At 36.4% G+C, this 21356-nt stretch overlaps 1 protein-coding gene across 2 annotated transcripts in view; it reads left to right on the top strand.

Annotated features, from left to right (window-relative positions):
* The window catches only part of LRR (capping protein regulator and myosin 1 linker 1 leucine rich repeat protein), a 917109-nt gene that overhangs the window by 155997 nt on the left and 739756 nt on the right, over nucleotides 1-21356 (top strand). For both annotated transcript variants that reach the window (XM_090401192.1, XM_090401191.1), the window contains exon 8: nucleotides 7008-7083. In XM_090401192.1, coding sequence (XP_090257318.1) covers nucleotides 7008-7083 — 76 coding nt within the window. The remainder of the gene's footprint in view (nucleotides 1-7007; nucleotides 7084-21356) is intronic.

Below are 21356 nucleotides of genomic sequence, written 5' to 3'. Positions count from 1 at the left end.
ACCCCCCACCCTCCTTTTATATTTGCTGCAATGGAGTAAAGTGATTTTCTTCCAGCTTATTCTGTGGCAGGTGTATAAAGCATGGTCAGCAAGTCCTGATTACCAATAATATCAAATTGGATGTTGCCTGTTTACCAATTCAAGCAAAACCTCCAAAAAGTAACCTCTCTTATAAAGAATATGAAGCATTATTGGAAATCAAGAAAAATAATAAAATAGTAATTACTAAATCTGATAAAGAAAATGCTACAGCAGTTCTAAGCTATTAACTTGCTTCTTTACTTAGATCTCTCAACCTACCCTACTTTAGACTATGATCCTGCTAATATACACTTAGATCACTTCGCAGACTCCTTAAAAAGGTCTTCTCCTGGCCTGTTGAAGTTACTAATAAACTAAAACCATACACTTCCAAACCCCCTCCTCCCCATATATATGGACTACCTAAAATTCATAAACAGATGCCGTTGATTCACTTACATACAAATTAGCCAAACATTTAGCCAGAGTGCTCTCACAGTATGCTGGCAACACTCCTTCACACATAAAAATCTCCGCCCACTTCAAAACCAGTAGAAAACATTCCAATACAATGACATTATGGTCAGTTTCAATGTCTCCTTTCTATTTACTAATGTCCCACTTAAAGGCATTTTAAACCTTATTCAAACTGAATTTCCTCCTGATATTTCAGCATTGTTTAAATTCACTATGAACTTAAACAAACCCACTGCTATTTTCTAAAGAAGAAGCTCTAAACTCTGCCCCATATATATCCATTGTTTGGCTATGTTTAAGAGGATGTGTTCTCCATCTGGTTGCATGACCTGGATGCCCTCAATATATTTTTTACACATCTATACAATCCACATCCCAGGATACAGTTCACGAATAGAAAAAGAAAATGACAGCAGTTGCCTCTTCCTAAGCACTTTATAATTACACACCAGCCTGATGAATCCCTGGCATTCTCTGTTTACAAAAAAATCCCACCCACACATGCACTGGTATATACTTTCACAAAGTCACATCCCAGCCCTCTCAACAGTATGGAATTATTAAAACTTTATATAATGGGCTAAATTAATTAGTTTTGATAACTCCATTGAATTTGACCACCTTCACAAAACTTTCTTAGCTAAAGACTACAATTCCTACCATATCCAAAAAAATATTAAAACCACAAACCAACACACACCTCTCCCCCTCTCCAGAACAGAGACTACACCAAAGCTATCATTATTCTGTATATCCAAGGCATATCCAAAAACTAAGAAAAATCTTAAAAAAATGCAACCTTTTAACCACTTACAGATCATATTATCATCTGTAAGTGGTTAAAAGGTTGCAATTATTATCATCCCATATCCATTCCACCAAAGATTTCCCACAGTCCCAAGACCTTCAGGTGTTCATCAGGTCCCTTATATTTGTAAACTCTCCTGCTTTGGCCAAACAGGTAAGACAGCCAACATTAGAATTGCTGAACATGAGGACTATATTCATTTCCATCGCTACAGCCACTCAGGACTTATTGACCATGCTTTGGACACCCGTCATAGAATACACTGGAAGAAAAGCTAGTTTACTCCATAATAGCAAATATAAATATGAAAGACTTCCTTGAATCTCCTTCTGCCTTAAGAAACTACCCTAATCTCAACAAATTTGGTTGCACGAAACTGCCCCAAATTTGGGAAGCTCTTATTCTCTGTACTTGAGCCCAACAGCTAAGGATGCCCAATTTATGCTTGCATTCATACCATTCTGGTAAGAATGCAGTCATATTGGAATCATATAACAAACTGCAAGGTTTGTTATGACCTAACCAGTTCTGAAGAGCAACACTGTGATTGTACTTTGATGCCAGGTTTTTATGTTTACTTGTTCTGTTCTTGTCTTTATTCTTATCACAATAACTCATAAGAAATATGTCTTATGAGCTATTGTGATATAACACTGTACCCTACTTTATACATGTGAAATTTGATTTCTATTCAGCCTGTTCAAGAAGTGAAGGGACTTCAAATGGAGATATGTATTGTGTGTGAATTTTGAATCTTACAGATCCATTTTATAATTTATTATTATTATATAATGTTATCATTTTTATCATTTTGATATTTGATTTTTGATTTTAATTTTTTTATGAAACCTATATTTTTCATTTTCATATGTTACTTTATCTAACTTCACACCTTTCCTTCTTCTCTCTCTCTCTCTCTCCTTTTTTGTGATAAATCAAACTATTTCTCAATTATCAAGAGTGTCCACTGACACTAGCAAAAAAAGAAGAAAAAAAAAGTTCAGCCCCATACTTCAGTTACTTTTAGTTATTGTTAAAATCATGAAGACTTGAGTGTCTAAAAAAAAACATGCAAAACTTATTATTTTTTTCACTTTTATTACCTGTCATATGGTGAAAACTTAACATTGTGTTGGTTAACATATGGTAGTCCCAGAATCTCTGTCCTTTGTTTTCCTACTTCCCAGAAAATGTCTGCCCAGAATGATGGATGTACCAGATTTCATGAAAGAGATATTAAAAAGGAAAATGAATTTTGTAAACTAAGACCTGTAAAACTGAATAAAATATTAACTTTTGGTTTGATCTGATTTTAGTTATGTTTCAACAATGGACAGATGGTTCTTATGAAAGTAAACATGAATTCATTTTAGGTTCCACAGTTTCACAGACCAATTTGAGTGAGTCACAATCACACTTTTATTTTATTATTTTATTTTATTTTTAGTTTTATTCTGCAAGATATTACTTTTTAGAAATAAATTTAAAGTAAACAAGTCTTAAAAATGAAGGTTTTAGAAAGAACTTGACAGTATTAGCATTCAAGAATGTGTCTGCAGAACTATTCTAAGGTGGCCACTTAAATAGAATGAGTGAGGAAAGGTTAGCAAAACAGGTGTTTGATGCTAAGATGGCAGGAAAGAGACGAGAGGTCTAGGTGGATTGATTCAGTCAGAACTGCCCTAGAAGAACGAAATGTTAGATATGACAATATCAGAGTGCTTATAAGTAATAGACTAATTTGGAGGAAAATTGTGGATAAGAGATTAATAATAATGTAAACTTAATCATGTTAGTGCTGTCATAGTAACTCGAACATCCCTTTGGGGTAATATCAGGAAATTGATGATGATGAAGTAAAGTTTTGTCAAGTGAAGAAGAAGACTAGGCCATACCGTATTGACTCTGCCAGGAAGGAAGATGAAACAAAAAAAGAATTGGTTTAGGCCAATACAGTAAGAATATTGTGAAATATCATGTGAACTCTGAAACATAAGGTAGGTCTTCACTGAGATACTATATCGCAGTGTCTTAAAACCTTTTTTTGTTTCATCAAAGGATTTAAGTGCTAAATCAAAAAGTAGCAGTTGTTGAATTATCTTCACTTGCCAGCCCATGAAAATGCAATTTCTTAATTCTGTTGACCATTCCCATAAAGAAAACTAGTCTTGATGTCTCTCAGCATACTTAAGCAGACAGTACTAATGTTCATTTTGTCAAGTTTTTAATTTGCTTTATAAACTTATACTTGAAGGAAAAAGATAAACTTGCCACAGCTGAGCGACATGCTACAGTATGATGAAGAAGCATTTATATCGGGGATTTGGACATTTTCTTGTGTTTGCTAAATGAGTGGTAGTCCTTAAAGAATTATTCGATAAATTCGAATAATTCTTTAAATTATTCGAACATGTACCAGCAATATAGCTTTAATTATTGCCTGCTGTTGATAGAATGCTTAAATGCAGCCAGTGATGATAGCAATACTTTCAAACACTTAGTAAAGAGCTTTGCCCAATTTGGAATTATTGATGACCAAAGTGGAGATATCAATTATTCCAACACAAAGATTGTGTGTTATTTTCGCAAAATGTTCTAAATGTCCTCAGAAATGTTTTAAAGAAGTTGGAGGCAAATAATTTTCAAATGTTAATATGCACAAACTATGAGGTGTGCTTAGATTCTAGGAACAGGATCAGAAGTGGTTAGCATTCTTTGAAGTTCTTACTGAGTAGGTGTCACTTCTTAAAATTGTGGCATATATTATGCCCATTTTCTAATAAATTTTCTTAAATGTGTATTCATTATTATGACAGGACACTGATACTTGAAATAGATGAAGTGTGGAGCTTGTAATGCTCAAATAAAACTAAATTTTTATCTGACTTGTTTTGGGTTTTATAAATACATTACAGAAAAAGGACATATTAAAATCTACCTCTAGTTCGTCTAAGTCTTACAGGTAAAAGCAGTAATCTGGTAAAATACAGAAGTGTAGGTTTGATTTGCTTAATAATGGAAAGTCATTGGAAGACGGAAAAAAAAAATAGAAAATGAATATCAAGAAGGTGGGAAAATGTTCAGGAAACTGTAATAAAGCTTAGAAATGGAAGAAAGATTAGTGTAAAAGGAATCAGATAGTAAATGAAAATTGAAGATAAAGATAAAGAAAAAATAATTAATTTGGAAGGCTGCTAAATGAAACAGAAAAACAACAGAAGAAAATATTCAAGAGGAATTCAGGCAGAAGTAGATATCAATAGTCAAGGTAGAAAAAACCTTCAAAAACCTAAAACGTGGGAAGGCATCTGGTAGCTTAGGTAGGTCTGGTAGAATACTTGAGTAGATGATACTTGACCAGAAATGCTCGTGTAGTGGTATAAAAATTTTACAGCATAACTGTATAATTCAAAAGGTCTGGTTGAATTGCAGATGATTGGAAGTCAGCATCGGATTTTTTTTTCATTTTAAGACAAACGGTTGAGAAATTGTGGTAATATGACAAAGATTGCTATTTAAATTTTATAAAATGAAAATGGCATATGACAAGATTCCAAGAGAAAAGCTGTTCAGAAGGCTACAGTTATGGTGGTGGATATTGGACATTATATTGATCAATATGTAGTATATTCGAGTTGTAAGTCAGCAGTTGGATTTTAAGGAGGTACAGGAAAATGGTTATGTTAAATCAGGTGTGAGACAAGGTGCAGATTATCTCCAGAGTTATTCATCATCTATATGGGTCATATTATGAAAGTAAGTAGCATTAGGTCTGATATCAAAATTTGGATGTGTTCAACTCATCTCTTTATGCAGAATATGCTATACTGTTAAGTAAATCCAATACAAGTCTGAAGGATTTCCTAACTAAATTGAACTGTAATAAGTTTGTTATAAAAATCAACAATAAAAAGGCAAAGGCCATGAAAATAGATATAGTTCGCCTACCGATTTGAGGTCCCTCGACACTTCTGCGCATGTCAGAAAAAGGAGAATCCATTCCGATAATAGGGTAATCAGTCTGTCTTCTGGGATGTAATAATAAACAAACTGAGTTTGTTTATTATCACAGGTCGGAAAATTTAGTTTTTCTTTTACGAACATTGCTGTTTTTAAAGTGTAACTATTTTGCTTGTATAACAGTTGGAAAAAATGTACGTAGAGTGTTAATACGTGCAAATACTGCGTTCTACATAAAACAGTGTCACTTCGCTCCATGATAAGTTTCCTTTTATTCTGGGACTTTTTAAAACAAAATCCGATTTCATGAAGTATTTTCCTTAAAGTTTATCTTTTCCCAGGAAAATAAATTTTTTTTTAAGCACAGGAATCAATTTCGGAACAGTTGGCACTCTTTTCTCGACCACGTAAAATTCGTGAATAGCTCTTATAACATCTACATCAAAATCATTCAAAGCTACGGTTTCGATGATTTTCTTTCTCTGGCGCTTTTTTTTTTTTTTTTTTTTTTTGGAGATTTAAATTTTGGCTTACCTTCACCTTTTGATTCCCTACTAATTCTTTTAACAGTCGACCCCAATATTCCTGCAATTGCACTTGCACGTTTTATGACTTGAGAAAGGGGAACAAGAAGACGGCCTTCTGACGATTCTTTTTCGCAGAATGTCAGCACATTATTCAATATTCTTATGCAAGAGCTACTGAAACGTGTAACAATAGAACTTGTTGACTGTACTGGATCCATCATACAAATTAATAATAAAAAAATAATGCAAAAAGAGAACAACAAAAATCAAGCTAGTACTAGTACAGCGACAGACAAGAAAGCACGTGATTTTGCATGTTGGCGACCAATTAGTACATCCTTAATTTCTTTCTCCCCTTCAGCATGAATCGACTATTCTTGGCACCAAGCCAAGAAGGGATCTAGAAATGGTGGGCAAACTATAGGAACTTTGTTTGAAAACAACTGCATGCTGAATGAAGAACCTATAGAAAAGTAAAACATTTCTTCTTAGTTAGATGTGATTTTTAGTAAAGAGGGTAAATAAAATATGGAAATAGAAAACAGAATTACCAAAGTGGTATGATAGGAACAAGCTGAATGAATTTATATGGAATAGGAGAAAAATTATTTAAAACACTGAACTATCTTACAAGATAGCATTCAAACCAATTTTAACTTATGAATCTCTGACAGCTAGGTTAGAAATAAATCACTTGATCAAAGACTGGAGACCACAGATATGAGAATTCTTAGAAAGATTAGAGGTGTAAACAGATGGCTATCAATGGCAAAAACCTATTAAATTAACATTGTTAGCATCCAAGATAGTGTGAGCAGAGCTAATCTCAGGTCACATAAATAGAATGGAAGAAAAAAGGTGTGCAGGACAAGTATTTGTTGCCAAAAGGGTAGGAAAAAGACCCAGTGGAGGACAAAGATCTAACTGCGTTGATTGTAATAAGTGCTTTTAGAAGGCTGAAATGTTGGATATGACAATATTAGAGTTCTGACAGATAGCATATTAATTTGAAGAAGAATTGTCAATAGGAAGAGCAGCAGGGGAAAATTCATAAATTCATGTAAATTTCTTTTTATAAATTATTTGTCTGTGAAAACATGAAAAACTTGTGTAAAATTTATGAAACTATCATTATTTTAATTCAAATTTTGAACAGTCTTTACATTGAATAATTTGTTTCTAAGATTATTATTACTTTTTTTTTTTTTTTACAGTGATTTGGTGCCAATAATTTCAGCTCTTGCTTACAATGGCTGGTTTACAAAATTTCGAGCAAGTAATACAAAGCTGGTAAAGTACAACAAGGCTGTTTTAATTTTTATAATAAAAATTGGAATTGAAATCAAAAACTAACCCTATGAAATGCTAACTGTCAACCATAAAATGTTTTTGTAAATATGCTTAGGTAGATGCTTGGCAAAGAGGCTGCAATGATTATTGAAGATTTATTTTTATTTTATTTTTAGTTTTTTAGTTTTTTTGCTCTTGTGACTAAATTCTAAAAGTTCCTTTTTTTTTTTTTTTGGCAATTTCTTTCTACATTCTTTTTTGGAAGTGGGATTTTCAACAAATAAATACACCTGAATGATTGCTTTCTTGAAGAAATCTGAAGCTTTTCTGCTAGGTTAGAAGTTCCTCTTTCCAAAAAAAAAGCAGGCCTAGTAACTTTTTGTATTTATGTTTTACATCTGCCTTTCGTTTATTTAAACAAACCAATAGCCTTCTGATAGCATGTTGTGTCTTTCACATTTTTAGGTGGCTGGTACCTCTCTCTCTCTCCTGGTCATTTTATGTAACTGTTATGTCTTATGGTCAATGTGCACACTATACTATTCTCACTATCTGTTGGAACACACTGACTATACGACACATTGGCCAGGTGATTTCTCCTGCTATAGGCAAAAAGTGCAAATATTTTCCTCCAGATAGCAGAAGACAGAGAAGTGCTTGAATTTAACTGAATTGTATTCATAGTTGATTTCTTCACATTCCCATGAAATTCAAATGTGTTTGAAAGCTGTTTTGGTGAAGATTTATTAAATGTAAAAGTGTGCTAAAGTATACTTGAGCTCACTAAGGTTGCCATTTTTAAACTGCTTGAGATGGCACAAGAGCTTAGCAGTCAAAAGGTTAAAGTACAATTACAATAGTAATACCATCAGTTTCATTGAGATATATTAATGTGGTTTACTTTATGTAGTTACACATTTGTCTTCATTATGAACCACATCATAGATTTGAAAGAGTTTCTTATGTACCTATTGGAGTTTACCACATGGTAATTAATCACCACCAGAGAACACTAATTGATGTTAAGATTTCATCATGAGGCTTATATTTGTAGTTCAGCAAACCTGTTTTTTAATTAACTGGAGCACTTTTGCTTTTCTGGAATAATATCCAATATTTATATCCTAAAATTGAATAAAAATTGTGTTATGCAGTGACTCTTTTGATAAAATGTACTAAATTCATTTACCACTTCATTTCAAAAAATGTATTTTAATGAATCCCAATACAAAGAAACCTTCATAAATCTTCAGGTGAAGGTGCGCTATCCAGCTCATATATAGAGTGGCAGATTTTTTTTCTTCTGTAAAATAGACTGATGGAAAACACATATGATTTCCAAGGATAAAAGCAATTATCAGAACACAGGATATATTACATTTACCTCACTACCTTAATTGCTTGTGTGTAATCCTTTATGTGGGAGATGAATATGATCATATGGTATGAGAGTACTGCCCCACTTGTTGGAGGCCTGAAGAGGCTTCGAAAAAGTTCCATGTTTGGCCTCTAGAACAGGGTTTCGAAGGACTAGGTAAAAAATGAATAAAAGTACAAAGTAATATATAAATTGATAAAAAAAAAAAAAAATCCTCAGCCCATCCATTGTACAAAAGTACTATAGGTTTACAAATAACCTTTTTGTTCATGGGAGCCACACACACACACACACACACACACACACACACACACATATATATATATATATATATATATATATATATATATGAAACAAACCTAACATCATCATCATCATCAATCTCCTGATATGTACCCCTGAGTGGAAGAATTTTCAGGTTACTATTACAGCAGTGCTTAAGTTTACATTATTATTAATCTCCTATCAGCAATTTTCCTCCAAATCAATCTATTACTTGTGAGCACTCCAATATTGTTGGACACTTCTGTCCAAATCAATCCACCTAGATCTTGGTCTCTTTCCTGCTCTTGGCATCAAGCAGCTGTTTTGCTAACCTTTCTTCACCCATTCTATTTAAGTGGCCATACCAACCCTCAGATTAGTTCTCTTGACACATTCTTGAATGCTAATAAAGTCAAGTTCCTTTCTGATATCTTATTTTTAATATGATTCTGCCATTGATGCATCAGTTCACGCTCATATCCATGGTCTCTAGTCTTTGATCAAGTGCTTTATTTGTAACCCAACTCTCAGATTCATAACTTAAAACTGGTTTGAGCACCGTCTTGTATATTGCTAATTTGGTCTTTTGACTAATTTTTCTCTTATTCTATATAAATTTATTCAGCTGGCTACCCACCATACCAGCTTTGTTTATTCTGTTGTCTATTTCCAGATTTAACTTGCCATCTTCACTAAAAAACTGTGCCAAAATAGCTGAAATATTTTACTTGTTCTATAGGATCTTCATTCAGAATGCAGCTGAAGTTTTCTATGCTCTAGTTTAGTTTTATAGTTTTTATAGTTTTGGTCTTTTTATTGCTGATTTTCATTCCATATTTGTTACAGCTGTTATTCAATTTAGTTCGTGAATCCTGGAAACTTATACCAGATATGCTTAGGAGTACAACATCATCTGCATAAAGCAAAGAACTAAGTTTGACATCTCTAATTCTTATATCAGGCCTAAAGCCACTTTCTTTCATAATGTGATCCATATAGATGATAAATAAGAATGGAGATAATGTGCATCCTTGTCCTACCACTGATTTTACATTAAAACCATCTTCCTGTATTTCCTTCAATTCTAACTGCTGACTGACTACTTAAATATAGACTATGTATTGCTCTGTATAATGTTCCATTCACCCCATATAATTGAAGTATTTTTAAAAACTTTTCTCTGGGCACCTTGTTGTATTCCTTTTCCAGATCTACAAAGCTTAAGTACAGATCCTTGTCATATTCCAACGATTTCTCAACTATTTGTCCTAAAGTGAAAATCTGATCTTGACAACATCTATTTTGCCTGAACCCGTCTTGTTCTTCTTCAAATTTCTCTTCCACAATCTTTCTCAATCTCTTTTCAAGTATGCTTGCATAAATCTTACCTGGAACACTTAGTAGAGAAATTCCTCTGAAATTCTCAGATTCAGCTTTATTCCCTTTTTTATAGATGGGTACTATGAGAGCTCTGCTTCAGTCATCAGGAATCCGACCTTCTGACCAGGCCTTCTGAATTATGCAGTGAGCCATTGCAAAACTTTTATACCTCCATACTGGTTGAATATCATCTGCTCCAGCTGCTTTTCCACATTTCAAGTTTTTGATGGCTTTTTCTACCTCAAGTATTGCTATGTACTGCTCTTTGCATTCCTCTTGAAAATTTTCTAGTATGTTTTGTCACTGCTTGGTTGTTTTAACAGTCTTTCAAAGTAATTACTGCAGACATTTAGGATATCCATATCTTCAGTTTTCTAGTCACCGTTGTCATCTTTGATTCCTTTTACAGTACTCTTTCCTCCATTTTTAAGCTTTTTTCAATAGCCTCTAGAACATTTTGCCACCTTCCTGATATTTATTTTCCTTATTCATACCGAAGTCTTCCCATGACTTTTCTTTAGCTACTTTTGCACACAGTTTAGTACATTTTTATAGTTTTTATATATTTTATATATTCTTTAAGGACATCTGCTGACTTATTTGCTAAAAACGTTTGGTATTCTTTCTTCTTTTCCAGGACTGCTTCTTTAACTTCTTGTGTCTGCACTGGTTTTCTTATTTTTCTATCCTTGCAGACAACTTCACCACAATGTCTTCTTCACAGTTTGCCATTGAGACTCCAAGGTTTGGTTCTTGTTTTCAGATTGTTTCATTTTTTGTTCAATAATGTTTGTATAGTCTAGTCTACAAGTTACTTGTAAAATCTGCTCAACTTTATTTCTTTTTAAAACTTTCTTACATACTGTTTTTTTCAATGTGATGCAACTGCTCTTATTCATTCTTCCTCTTTTTCTGTGCTTTTCTTCATGTATTCTTTGTTCCACTTTTCCTGAGTATCTAAAAAGATTATCTTTGCTTCCAGACCACCATCACTGGGATCCAACACCTTGCCATGCAGTGTAACCCTTGAGCATCTAGAAAGGGGAAATCCTAATAGTTTTGCACTACTTTGGCCTCTGCTTCAGCAAAACATGTGGCTGAGGTCATTGGTGTGGCAGTAAGTCTCTCACCCCGTGGTCAGGGGTTGGGACCCAAAGCTTGTTGCTCTAATACAGCATCTGGGTTAGCCCTGGCATTCTGCTCCCAAGCAGAGTCATTGCTTGCCAGTCAGTGGGCATCCATGTGTGACTTCCAGGTTAGGTGAGGAGCTCTGGCACTAAACAAAAAACACCCCTAGAGTATGAATTTTTCATTCTCAAATGTTTCAGAGGCCTCAACATGGTCCCAACCTAGTATTAATACCAAAGATACATCATTTTGATAACAGAAGTAAGAAACAAAAGATATGTGATGCCAGTATAAATGTATCAGTGTTTCTGATCATCCACACAAATATCACCCTTCTTTATTCAAAAAAGGTTTGGAAGGAGTACCCCATAATGGATATCACCAGAAAGTAGTTTCTCCCCATATGTTAAGAAACTACTTACTAGTGACATCCTTGTGAAGCATTATGTCAGCAACATTCTGAGAAACTGCTGAGAGCAAAATCAATGGGTAGAATACCAATCACAAGAACACTTTAGAAAAATACTCAATTCTTGTAGAAGAGTGATATCAGAATGGGATCTCCATGATGTTCCAGAGCTTAAAGATCAGGGAGTGACAAGTGTGAGGGGACATCCTGACATGTAGCGATGGTCACTTGGTTCTGACCAGGAACATCATTGTTACTTTTGATCCAACTTTACCTCAAACATCTGTAAAAGCAGAGTATCTCAACTATCCTGTTAGACTGTACATCACTAATCCAATAAGTTGCATTAAATGTCAGAAATGTGGGCATTCCTAAACTTCCTGTTGTGGCTCTACCACATGTTCCCTTTGTGGTAGTAAAGAGCATTATAACATCTTACTCCATAAAGAAAGCTAAATGTGTCAACTGTCAGGAAGATTATCCAGCCTACTCTGATGCATGTCAGAAGTGGAAAGATGAAAAAGAAATACAAAAGATTAAAACAGAACAAAATATATCATATCAAGATGCAAAAAAGCCACCCTCACATCTGTCCTGAGATTCTCTTATACTGAGAAAGTGGCAGCTAAGAAGATGCCAACAGCAACTCAAACACAAATTTAATTGTGAGTGCTTCTCTGTTGAGCACATTGATCTTTAGCCTGCAGTCTCACTCCAGAAACAACTCCAAAAATAGTACCATTCTAAGAAAAGCCACATGCAAAAAAAAAAAAGAGAGAGAGAGAGGCAAGGATAACTTAAAAATAAATCCCTACAGAAAAAATGGATACCTAAGTATATCCACTGAAAGTAAACTAAACTTGCCACATGATTGTTACACATTGGATGATATATTGAATTTTTTTTTCTGGACAAAAAAGATGGACACTGGCCATTAATACTTCCCAAAATCAGTTGATATATACATAAACCCTATAAAGGTAAGTCCTCAACTTCCCAAAAATTGGACAAGTCTATGAAACCAAAACAGTAGAAAAATGTTTACAATGGAACTGTCATGGGTTTTGCCAGAATATCGATAATATCAACACTCTACGGAGTATTGCCAACACAAATGGACTCCTTGACAATAATGACCTCTCCCTTTTGAATAACAAACTCAGTACCTTGTTCCATATTCCTACTTGCTCATATTGTGCAACTGATCATACAATATGCTCCCCTGCCATTTTACCACTGCTCACATAGATTGTTGAAGACATCTGTAGAAGTGATCATTTTCCTGTTATTTGCACACTGTCATCACATGAATTATGTTCTCCTACATGGATGCCCATAAAAAATGGACCAAGCTGACTGGAATACTTTTTCCTATCTTGCAAAATTTAATGCTGATACAGTCAAGCACCTATCAGTGAAGCAATGAAGTATGTGACAGTTGCAGGTCCAGGCAGCAGCAGCCTCATTTCAAAAACATGAACTTGATTTCCACTCTTTCCAAAGCCTTGGTGGAATGCAGAGTGCCAGGCAGCCAAAACAAATCAACATGAGCATTGGGTATATTTTGTATATACTCCAATGTAAAAACAAACTTCGATCCAATTTATCTCATTAATTAATCAAACAACCAGTGCAAAAATTGTATGGGATAAAATCCAGAAAATGAAAGGTAGACATAGAACACATTGTCTACCTTAGATGATAATAAATGTGTTCTTGCTGATTCCAAAGAGACCTTGGGAGAAAATATTGCCAGTCACAGCTACAGCTGCATATCCACCTGAATTTTTAATTTCAAAGAGCAACAGGAGAAACAGCAGCTAATTTTTTCTACCAATGGGCTTGAGTCATACAATCAGACATTTTGTTAAGGAAAAGCTAAAAAGAGCTCTTTCACATTCTCATCCTAGTGCAGTAAGTCATGATGGCATCCATTATGGAATGATAAAACATCTGCCATCACGTTCTATAAATCTCCTTCTCTTTACAAAAGAATACTTGCAGAGGAAGTGTTTCTGGATTTTTTTTTTTCATTATTCAGTTGTTATCACTATCCCAAAACCAGAAAAGGATCTAACACAAGCAAACAATTATCGACCTGTTTCTGACTAGCTGCCTTTGTAAGATATTAGAGAAAATGGTTAACAGTTGACTTCTCTGGTATTTAGAAAGCAACAATCTTTTCTCCAATACACGTTTTTCATAGACATCATTCAACTTTAGACCATTTGGTTTGTTTAGAAACTTATACTTGAAGATATTCATTCTTGAAACAAGAACATCTGGTTTCAGTGTTCTTTGACATGGAAAAAAGCTTATGACATAGCCTGGAGATATAGAATATTAAAAGACTGCTATAAACTAAATCTCAGAGGACACCTTCCTGTATTTATTAAAAACTTTTTTTTTTTTATCCAGATGTGCTTTCCAAATTAGAGTGGGAAGTATGCTATCTTAGCGATATCAACAAACAGCATGTTCCATAAGGTGATCTGTCTTAAATGGGATGCTTTTTGCTATCAAAGTTCACTCGGTACTGAACAACTTTCTCCTACTGTAGGCAATGCGCTGTGTATTGACTGCTTCACAATTTACTGTTGCTCTCGTAACATGATGGTAATTGAAAGACAACTTCATCAAGCAATTGATCATGCTTCTCCATCAGCTCTTAGTATTGAAATCAGGTTTTCCACAGTAAAAAGTGTCTGTGTACACTTCTGTCGAAAAAGAGACCCTTCACCCAGATGCTGAATTAAGAATGGGGCAAACTGTTATTCCAGTAGCATTTGAAGCCAGGTTCTTTTGTCTCATCTTTGACAGAAAACTTACATTCCTTCACAAAAACTTAGAGAAAAGTGCAAGAGATTAATGAATTTCTTTGCACTCTAGCCTCTACTGGATGGGATGTGGATTGATCTTCAGTGCTTCGTGTTTATACGTTTGAAGCTGGATTATGGGCTTCAAGTCTGTGGTTCTGCAAAGCAGAATAACCTGTGATGATTGGATCCCAGCCATCATCAGGGTATATGGATAGCTGCTGGTGCCTTTTGTACATTGCCCACTCAAAGTATTTATACTGAAGCAAATGAACCTGCTCTATTACTTTAATATAAAACAGTTAAGATAAAACAGTTTTATCTTAACTATGCTCTAAAAATAGTCTCTTCCAGGCCATCCTACATGGACTAGTCTCTTTTCTCTGCATTTAGAATTTCAATATCACACGCACATTAGACTGCCATATGTCTTGCAAGCTTGTTGGTATGATGTTGATGACATTATCTGCACCAAACATAATAGCATTCCACCATGGCAGGTTTGCACTCCATTTTGCATCCTCTCACTTTGTCAGCTACATAGGTCTCATACTCCATCTGTCTGCTTGCAGTTATTTAATGCACACACACAGAGCATTTCACTCTGATGTCTTGCCATCTGTACTGATTGTTCAAGATCAGAGATCTCTATTGGCAGAGTTGCCATTCATCTTTCACTTGTGCATATATACAGGGTGTTCGGGATAAATTTGACATATTTATAATTAATTATATTTTTCCGTAAGTTACATGTATTAACACACACTTCTCTTCATTTAAAAGTTTGGACCCTTCTTCATTCATATACAAGATGTCAGAAAGGATGGATAGCTGGAACCCACCTGAATCATGGAAGAGAATAACTTATATCATGATGATTCGTGCCCGCCATCAAAATAAGGATATTACGACTGCTGCCCAATGCTCCCTGAATACAGTAAAAACAATCAGGCATGAACTAGAGACTTGCAATGGTGACTACGAGGATGTAGCAAGAAGAAAGATCCCTAGCAGACGATCTGATTGCGTTCGTACAGCAGAATTCCTCGCAAATCTGCAGGAACAGGTGTTGAAGAACCCTGACATTGGAATTCGGGCTTTGTTCGTGGAGTTGCTAACTATAGTCAAGCCCTGGATAACAAGGGTAGCCAATGGTAGGCCGTATGTATGGCAGCAGGATTCGGCCCCTTGCCACACCTCTGGGAAAAGTCAAAAATGGTTGTCTGAAAATTTCTACAACTTCACCAGTCCAAATGTTTGGCCTCCAAACTCCCCAGACCTTAACCCCATGGATTATTTTGTATGGGGCGCAGTTGAAAAAGACACCAATCGAACTTCCAGTAATACAAAAGCCCAGTTAATGGATAAAATTAAAACAGTTTTTGCGGCCCTTCCCAGGGAGACTGTAGCATCAGCTTGTTCGAGGTTCCGAAGCAGAATTGAAGCTGTGATCGATGCTAATGGTGGTTATTTTGAGTAAATCTTGTTGATAGTATTGTAATTAACTCTGCCTGTAATGTTTTTTTGTCAATTCATTAAATTTAATAGATACAAAGAAGATTTTCTTTTTCCTTACGAAACTGTCAAATTTATCCCGAACACCCTGTATATATATATATATATATTTTTTTATTTTTATGTTGAGCCCATACACAGGAGGTTGGTTGGCCAACCTATAGTACATTAGTACCATGTATGGATGGTGGGTTGGGAAAGGAGGAATTTGTTTACATTTGATTTGAATGACTTTAAATTGTATTCCTTGGGAAACACGGCAGGTAGGAGACTGTTCCACAGTGCAGCAGTTGAAGGGATGAAGGAAGAGGAAAAGAAACTTGTTCTGTTTGTTTCTAGGTGAACTGTGAAGGGATGTTGTGCAGCAGCTGTACGTGTTCCATTGAGTTTAGTACTGAGCGGAGGAATTATTGATGATATTTCCAATGAGCATTTCCCATGGAAATATTTGTAGAATATACATACTGCAGAGACCACACGTCTGTGTGAAAGAGGGGAGGGAGTTGGTAAGGGATGATCATTGATAAGTCTAATTGCTCTCCTCTGTATTGAGTCGAGCATTTTGAGAGAGCTTTTTTGGGGCCCCCACCCCATATGTGAGAGCAGTATTCAATAATTAGGCAGATTTGTGACTTGTATAATGTTAATAGCTGTTCGGGGATGAAATAACATCTTGAATGAAAGAGGAATCCTAGTTTTTTTTTGAGACTGAAGATGCAATGTTTGAGATATGTTTATGCCAGGAGAGGTTTGATGTGAGGTTGAGTCCAAGAAGTGAGATCTCAAACTGTCTGGAGATTTGGGTATCATTAAAAAGGATATTGGGAAAAATTGGTTCTTTTTTTATGGGAAATAGTACAGAACTGGGTTTTATTGGCATTGAAATTTATGAGGTTATCTGAACCCCATTGGAGGATGGCTTGGAGATCAGAGTTCAGGGTCGCAGTGGTTGATGTTCTGTAGGTATGAGGTGAGTTGTGTAGGGTAAGGCTTATCAAATGCAAGCGAAGAGTGTAGTGTGCTGTTGTCTGCAAAACTGTGTATTGGGTTGGAGGTCAATTGCAGTAGGTCATTGATATATACAGGGTGTTCGGGATAAATTTGACATATTTATAATTAATTATATTTTTCCGTAAGTTACATGTATTAACACACACTTCTCTTCATTTAAAAGTTTGGACCCTTCTTCATTCATATACAAGATGTCAGAAAGGATGGATAGCTGGAACCCACCTGAATCATGGAAGAGAATAACTTGTATCATGATGATTCGTGCCCACCATCAAAATAAGGATATTACGACTGCTGCCCAATGCTCCCTGAATACAGTAAAAACAATCAGGCATGAACTAGAGACTTGCAATGGTGACTACGAGGATGTAGCAAGAAGAAAGATCCCTAGCAGACGATCTGATTGCGTTCGTACAGCAGAATTCCTCGCAAATCTGCAGGAACAGGTGTTGAAGAACCCTGGCATTGGAATTCGGGCTTTGTTCGTGGAGTTGCTAACTGTAGTCAAGCCCTGGATAACAAGGGTAGCCAGTATGTATGGCAGCAGGATTCGGCCCCTTGCCACACCTCTGGGAAAAGTCAAAAATGGTTGTCTGAAAATTTCTACGACTTCACCAGTCCAAATGTTTGGCCTCCAAACTCCCCAGACCTTAACCCCATGGATTATTTTGTATGGGGCGCAGTTGAAAAAGACACCAATCGCACTTCCAGTAATACAAAAGCCCAGTTAATGGATAAAATTAAAACAGTTTTTGCGGCCCTTCCCAGGGAGACTGTAGCATCAGCTTGTTCGAGGTTCCGAAGCAGAATTGAAGCTGTGATCGATGCTAATGGTGGTTATTTTGAGTAAATCTTGTTGATAGTATTGTAATTAACTCTGCCTGTAATGTTTTTTTGTCAATTCATTAAATTTAATAGATACAAAGAAGATTTTCTTTTTCCTTACGAAACTGTCAAATTTATCCCGAACACCCTGTATATAGCAGGAAGAGGGTTGGTGAGAGGACAGAACCTTGTGGGACCCCAGCATTAATTGAGTGGTGGGAGGATAGGGAGCCGTCCACCATCACACAGAGTGTGCATCCAGACAGAAAACTGGTGATCCACCTACAGAAACCCTGGGTCAGACTGAATGATGGTAGTTTGCCTAGTAGGCCTTTGTGCCAGGCCCGGTCAAAGGCTTTGGAGATATTTAGTGCAACCACTTGAGATTCGCCAAACCCCTCCATGTGAGTAGATCTCCTGTTGATCGGCAGTGGCGAAATCCATACTGGCGGTCATTTATTTGGTGAGTGTCTTCAAGATGGTGTAGGAGATGGGAATTGATGATTTTTTCCATTACCTTTGACAGGACTGAGGCAAGCGAGATAGGACGGTAATTGGATGGCAGTGACTGGTCACCCTTCTTGGGGATGGGCTGAATATAGGCCAATTTCCAGTTTGTGGGAGAGATTCCAGTGGAGTAGGAGAGTATATATAGGTGACATATACTCTCCTCAAATTAGACACAAAAAAGTCTCCTGGCCCTGATGGCATTACCCCAATTGTGCTGGAGTGCAAACTTTCAGAATAATTGGGGGAATGCCATCAGGGCCAGGAGACTTTTTTGTGTCTAATTTGGACAGTATTTTTCTGATCTCATCCTGGCAAAAGGATATGGGGGGGCATTATATGTTGGGTGTCTGGAATGGTTGGGGGACATTTACCATTGTCAGTTATGCATGCATTTCAAGCAAAGTACGAGGCTAGAAGATTGGCTTTTTCTGTGGGTGATGATGGAGTAGGGTGATAGGGGTGGGAATAATGTTGGGCAGAAATGACGGCCAATTACTTTGGCGAGAGACCAAAAGGCTCGGCTGCAGTTTTGACAGGCTGCTAGTTTCCTGCTTTTTGCTCTTTCAAACTCTGTTTTGGAAGTGTTGATTGTTTTTTTTTTTGCATTTATTACGGGCTTCAGTGTAAGCTTTGAAGGAGGATGGGGTTCTTGATTTCAGCCAGTTGTGGTATGTCTGATGTTTCGTCTCTACAGCCTTGGCACATCTTTCGGAGAACCAGGGTTTCGTTAGGGAATGGCAGTTCAGGGTGCTGTGTGGAATGTATGTATTCATGCTGGTGAGGATTACTTTGGTAATAAGCTTGGTGCATATGTTTGGGTTGGAAGACAGAAGCAATAGTCCAACCATGGGAATGCAGCATAAAAGTTGCAGAGGTTCTCCCACTTGGCACTGTTATAGTGCCAAACTACTCTTGTGTGGGAGTGTCTGTGTAAATGTTGTTGCATGGGGGAGGAGGTGAGCACTAGGTTGTGGTCAGAATTGCCCAGGGGGCTCACTACTTTCACTGTGTATTTGGAGGGATCATTGGTGAGGAAGAGATCTAGGGTGTTTGGGGAGTGGTTTGGGTTATCTGGTATTCTGGTTGGCATCTGGACAAATTGTGTATGGTCGTTAGTGATAGCCAATGTTTTGGCATCTTTGCCTGCAAAATCTGTACAGCTGGAGGAGAAAAGCCAGTTAGCATTGTGGATGTTAAAATTTCCTAGGAGGATGATTTCGCTGTTGGGAAAGTGGGATTGGAGAAAGTCGATTTTTAGGGAGAGGATATTGAAGATCTCAGGGTGGTTGGTTGTGTTGGGGTAGTGATAGAGACAGCAGATGAATTGGACTGAGTAGGGAAGGGATATTTTCAACCAAAGGAGGTCAAAGTTGGGTGATTCTAGGTTGAGTGCTCTCTGGCAAGGTATGTCAGAGCAGATGTATGCGCAGACACCACCCTTGGGACGAAAGTTGTTGAAGAGTGAGTAGTTTGGAAGGTTGAGATAAGTGGTGTTGCAGGGAGGTGAGATTTGTGTTTCTGCCAGGAAGAGTAGGTGGGGTTTGGTAGACTGTAGATGGTAGTGGACACTATTCAGGTTGGAGTTTAGGCCACGGATGTTGGTGAAGTGGATGTGTAGGGTTTTGTGTGTCGTATGTTGGATCGCATGGGTCTTGCACATTTCCTATGCGGTGCCTATATGCTGGTCTCCTTGGTGGCTGCTAGTGGCATCACTTGTAGAAAGTATTTTTAACTTGGGTATAATTATGTTAAAGATACCAAGCAATTTAAAACCTGGTTTTACTCCATTTTTCCCAAGTGAGCAAACAGACAAAATGTCAAGTTTGCACCTGCAATTGATGCAAGACTAGCTGATCCCACAGGTAGTGCAAGACCAAGGCAACTCGTGGTAAAGGTGGAGCAAGCTCTGATCACTAATCTTAATATTTACCCTTAATGCCAAAACACATCTCCAAGAAGGGGATGTATGATGTTTTGTATTAAAGGCAAGGGGCCACTACCCCCTTGCTCACTTGGGAAAAATGGAGTAAAACCAGGTTTTAAATTGCTTGGTATCTTTGGCATCACTTGGTTTTTTCACCAGTTTATCTTGTCTGTAGTCGATGGTCCAGAGACCCTTCATTTTGCTGTTCGGTTGTGCTGGATTCCCAGCCACATTGGAAGTAACAGAAATGAAATGGCAGATGCAGCCATTAGATCAGCTCATAGTTTTTGAACCATATACAAAGATGAAAGCTAATGGCCCACTGGTAGTTATCATTGTAGGAAGTACTGACAAACAAATTAAATGATATTAAGCCTGAAAATAAGCATTTCAGTTTAGTCAACATAGAAGAGAGAAAGTTGTTCTTGCTACCATGAGAATGGTAGTGATTTATGTAGTATAGGACTGTGATTTATGCAGAGCCTACATAAATCACATAAACCACTGAGGGCTGATGACTTACCTGTGTGTGTGAAAAATGCAATGCATGAAAAAAAAATACAACAATATCCACATTAATTTATTCCATGTTACTTGTGGAATAAGGCTGTATCATCAGCATAATCCAAGCCAGATACTCAAAGATTTTTAGATTGGTCTAGTCCTCATCCACAAAACAAAATAGAAAAGGTTACAGGATACATCCATGTCTTACTCCAGTTGTTATTTTAAGCCATTTACTATATTCTTAAGAAATTTTAATATAAGCCTTGCTATTATATAGAAATAGTTATAAAACTAATATGTTTGTCTGGTATTCAATAAGCTCTTGCAACCTTCCATAAATTTTGCCTCTCAACCAAATCAAAAGCTGTTTTGAAGTCATCAAAACATGCAATCACAGGTTTCTGAAACTAAATTTTTTTCAAGGATCTGCTTCATTGAAAATATTTGTCTATGTAGCCTCTTCCCCTTCTGAATCCACTTTGCTCATCTCTAAGTTGCTTGCAACCATTTAAGGTCATCTGTATTGTTGAGTATAACAGTGCAGTTGACCTTGCCTAGAACAGACAGTAAGCTGATTTCCTTATAATTCTCTCTCTCACACACACA

The sequence above is a fragment of the Typopeltis vanoorti genome, chromosome 12 (assembly GCF_054136105.1).
Source record: "Typopeltis vanoorti isolate ZY-2024b chromosome 12, IOZ_Tvanoo_1.0, whole genome shotgun sequence".
In the NCBI taxonomy this organism is placed as follows: Eukaryota; Metazoa; Arthropoda; class Arachnida; order Uropygi; family Thelyphonidae; genus Typopeltis; species Typopeltis vanoorti.
The sequence above is the reverse complement of the archived record's forward strand: the minus strand, read 5'-3'. Positions and strand labels throughout refer to the sequence as shown.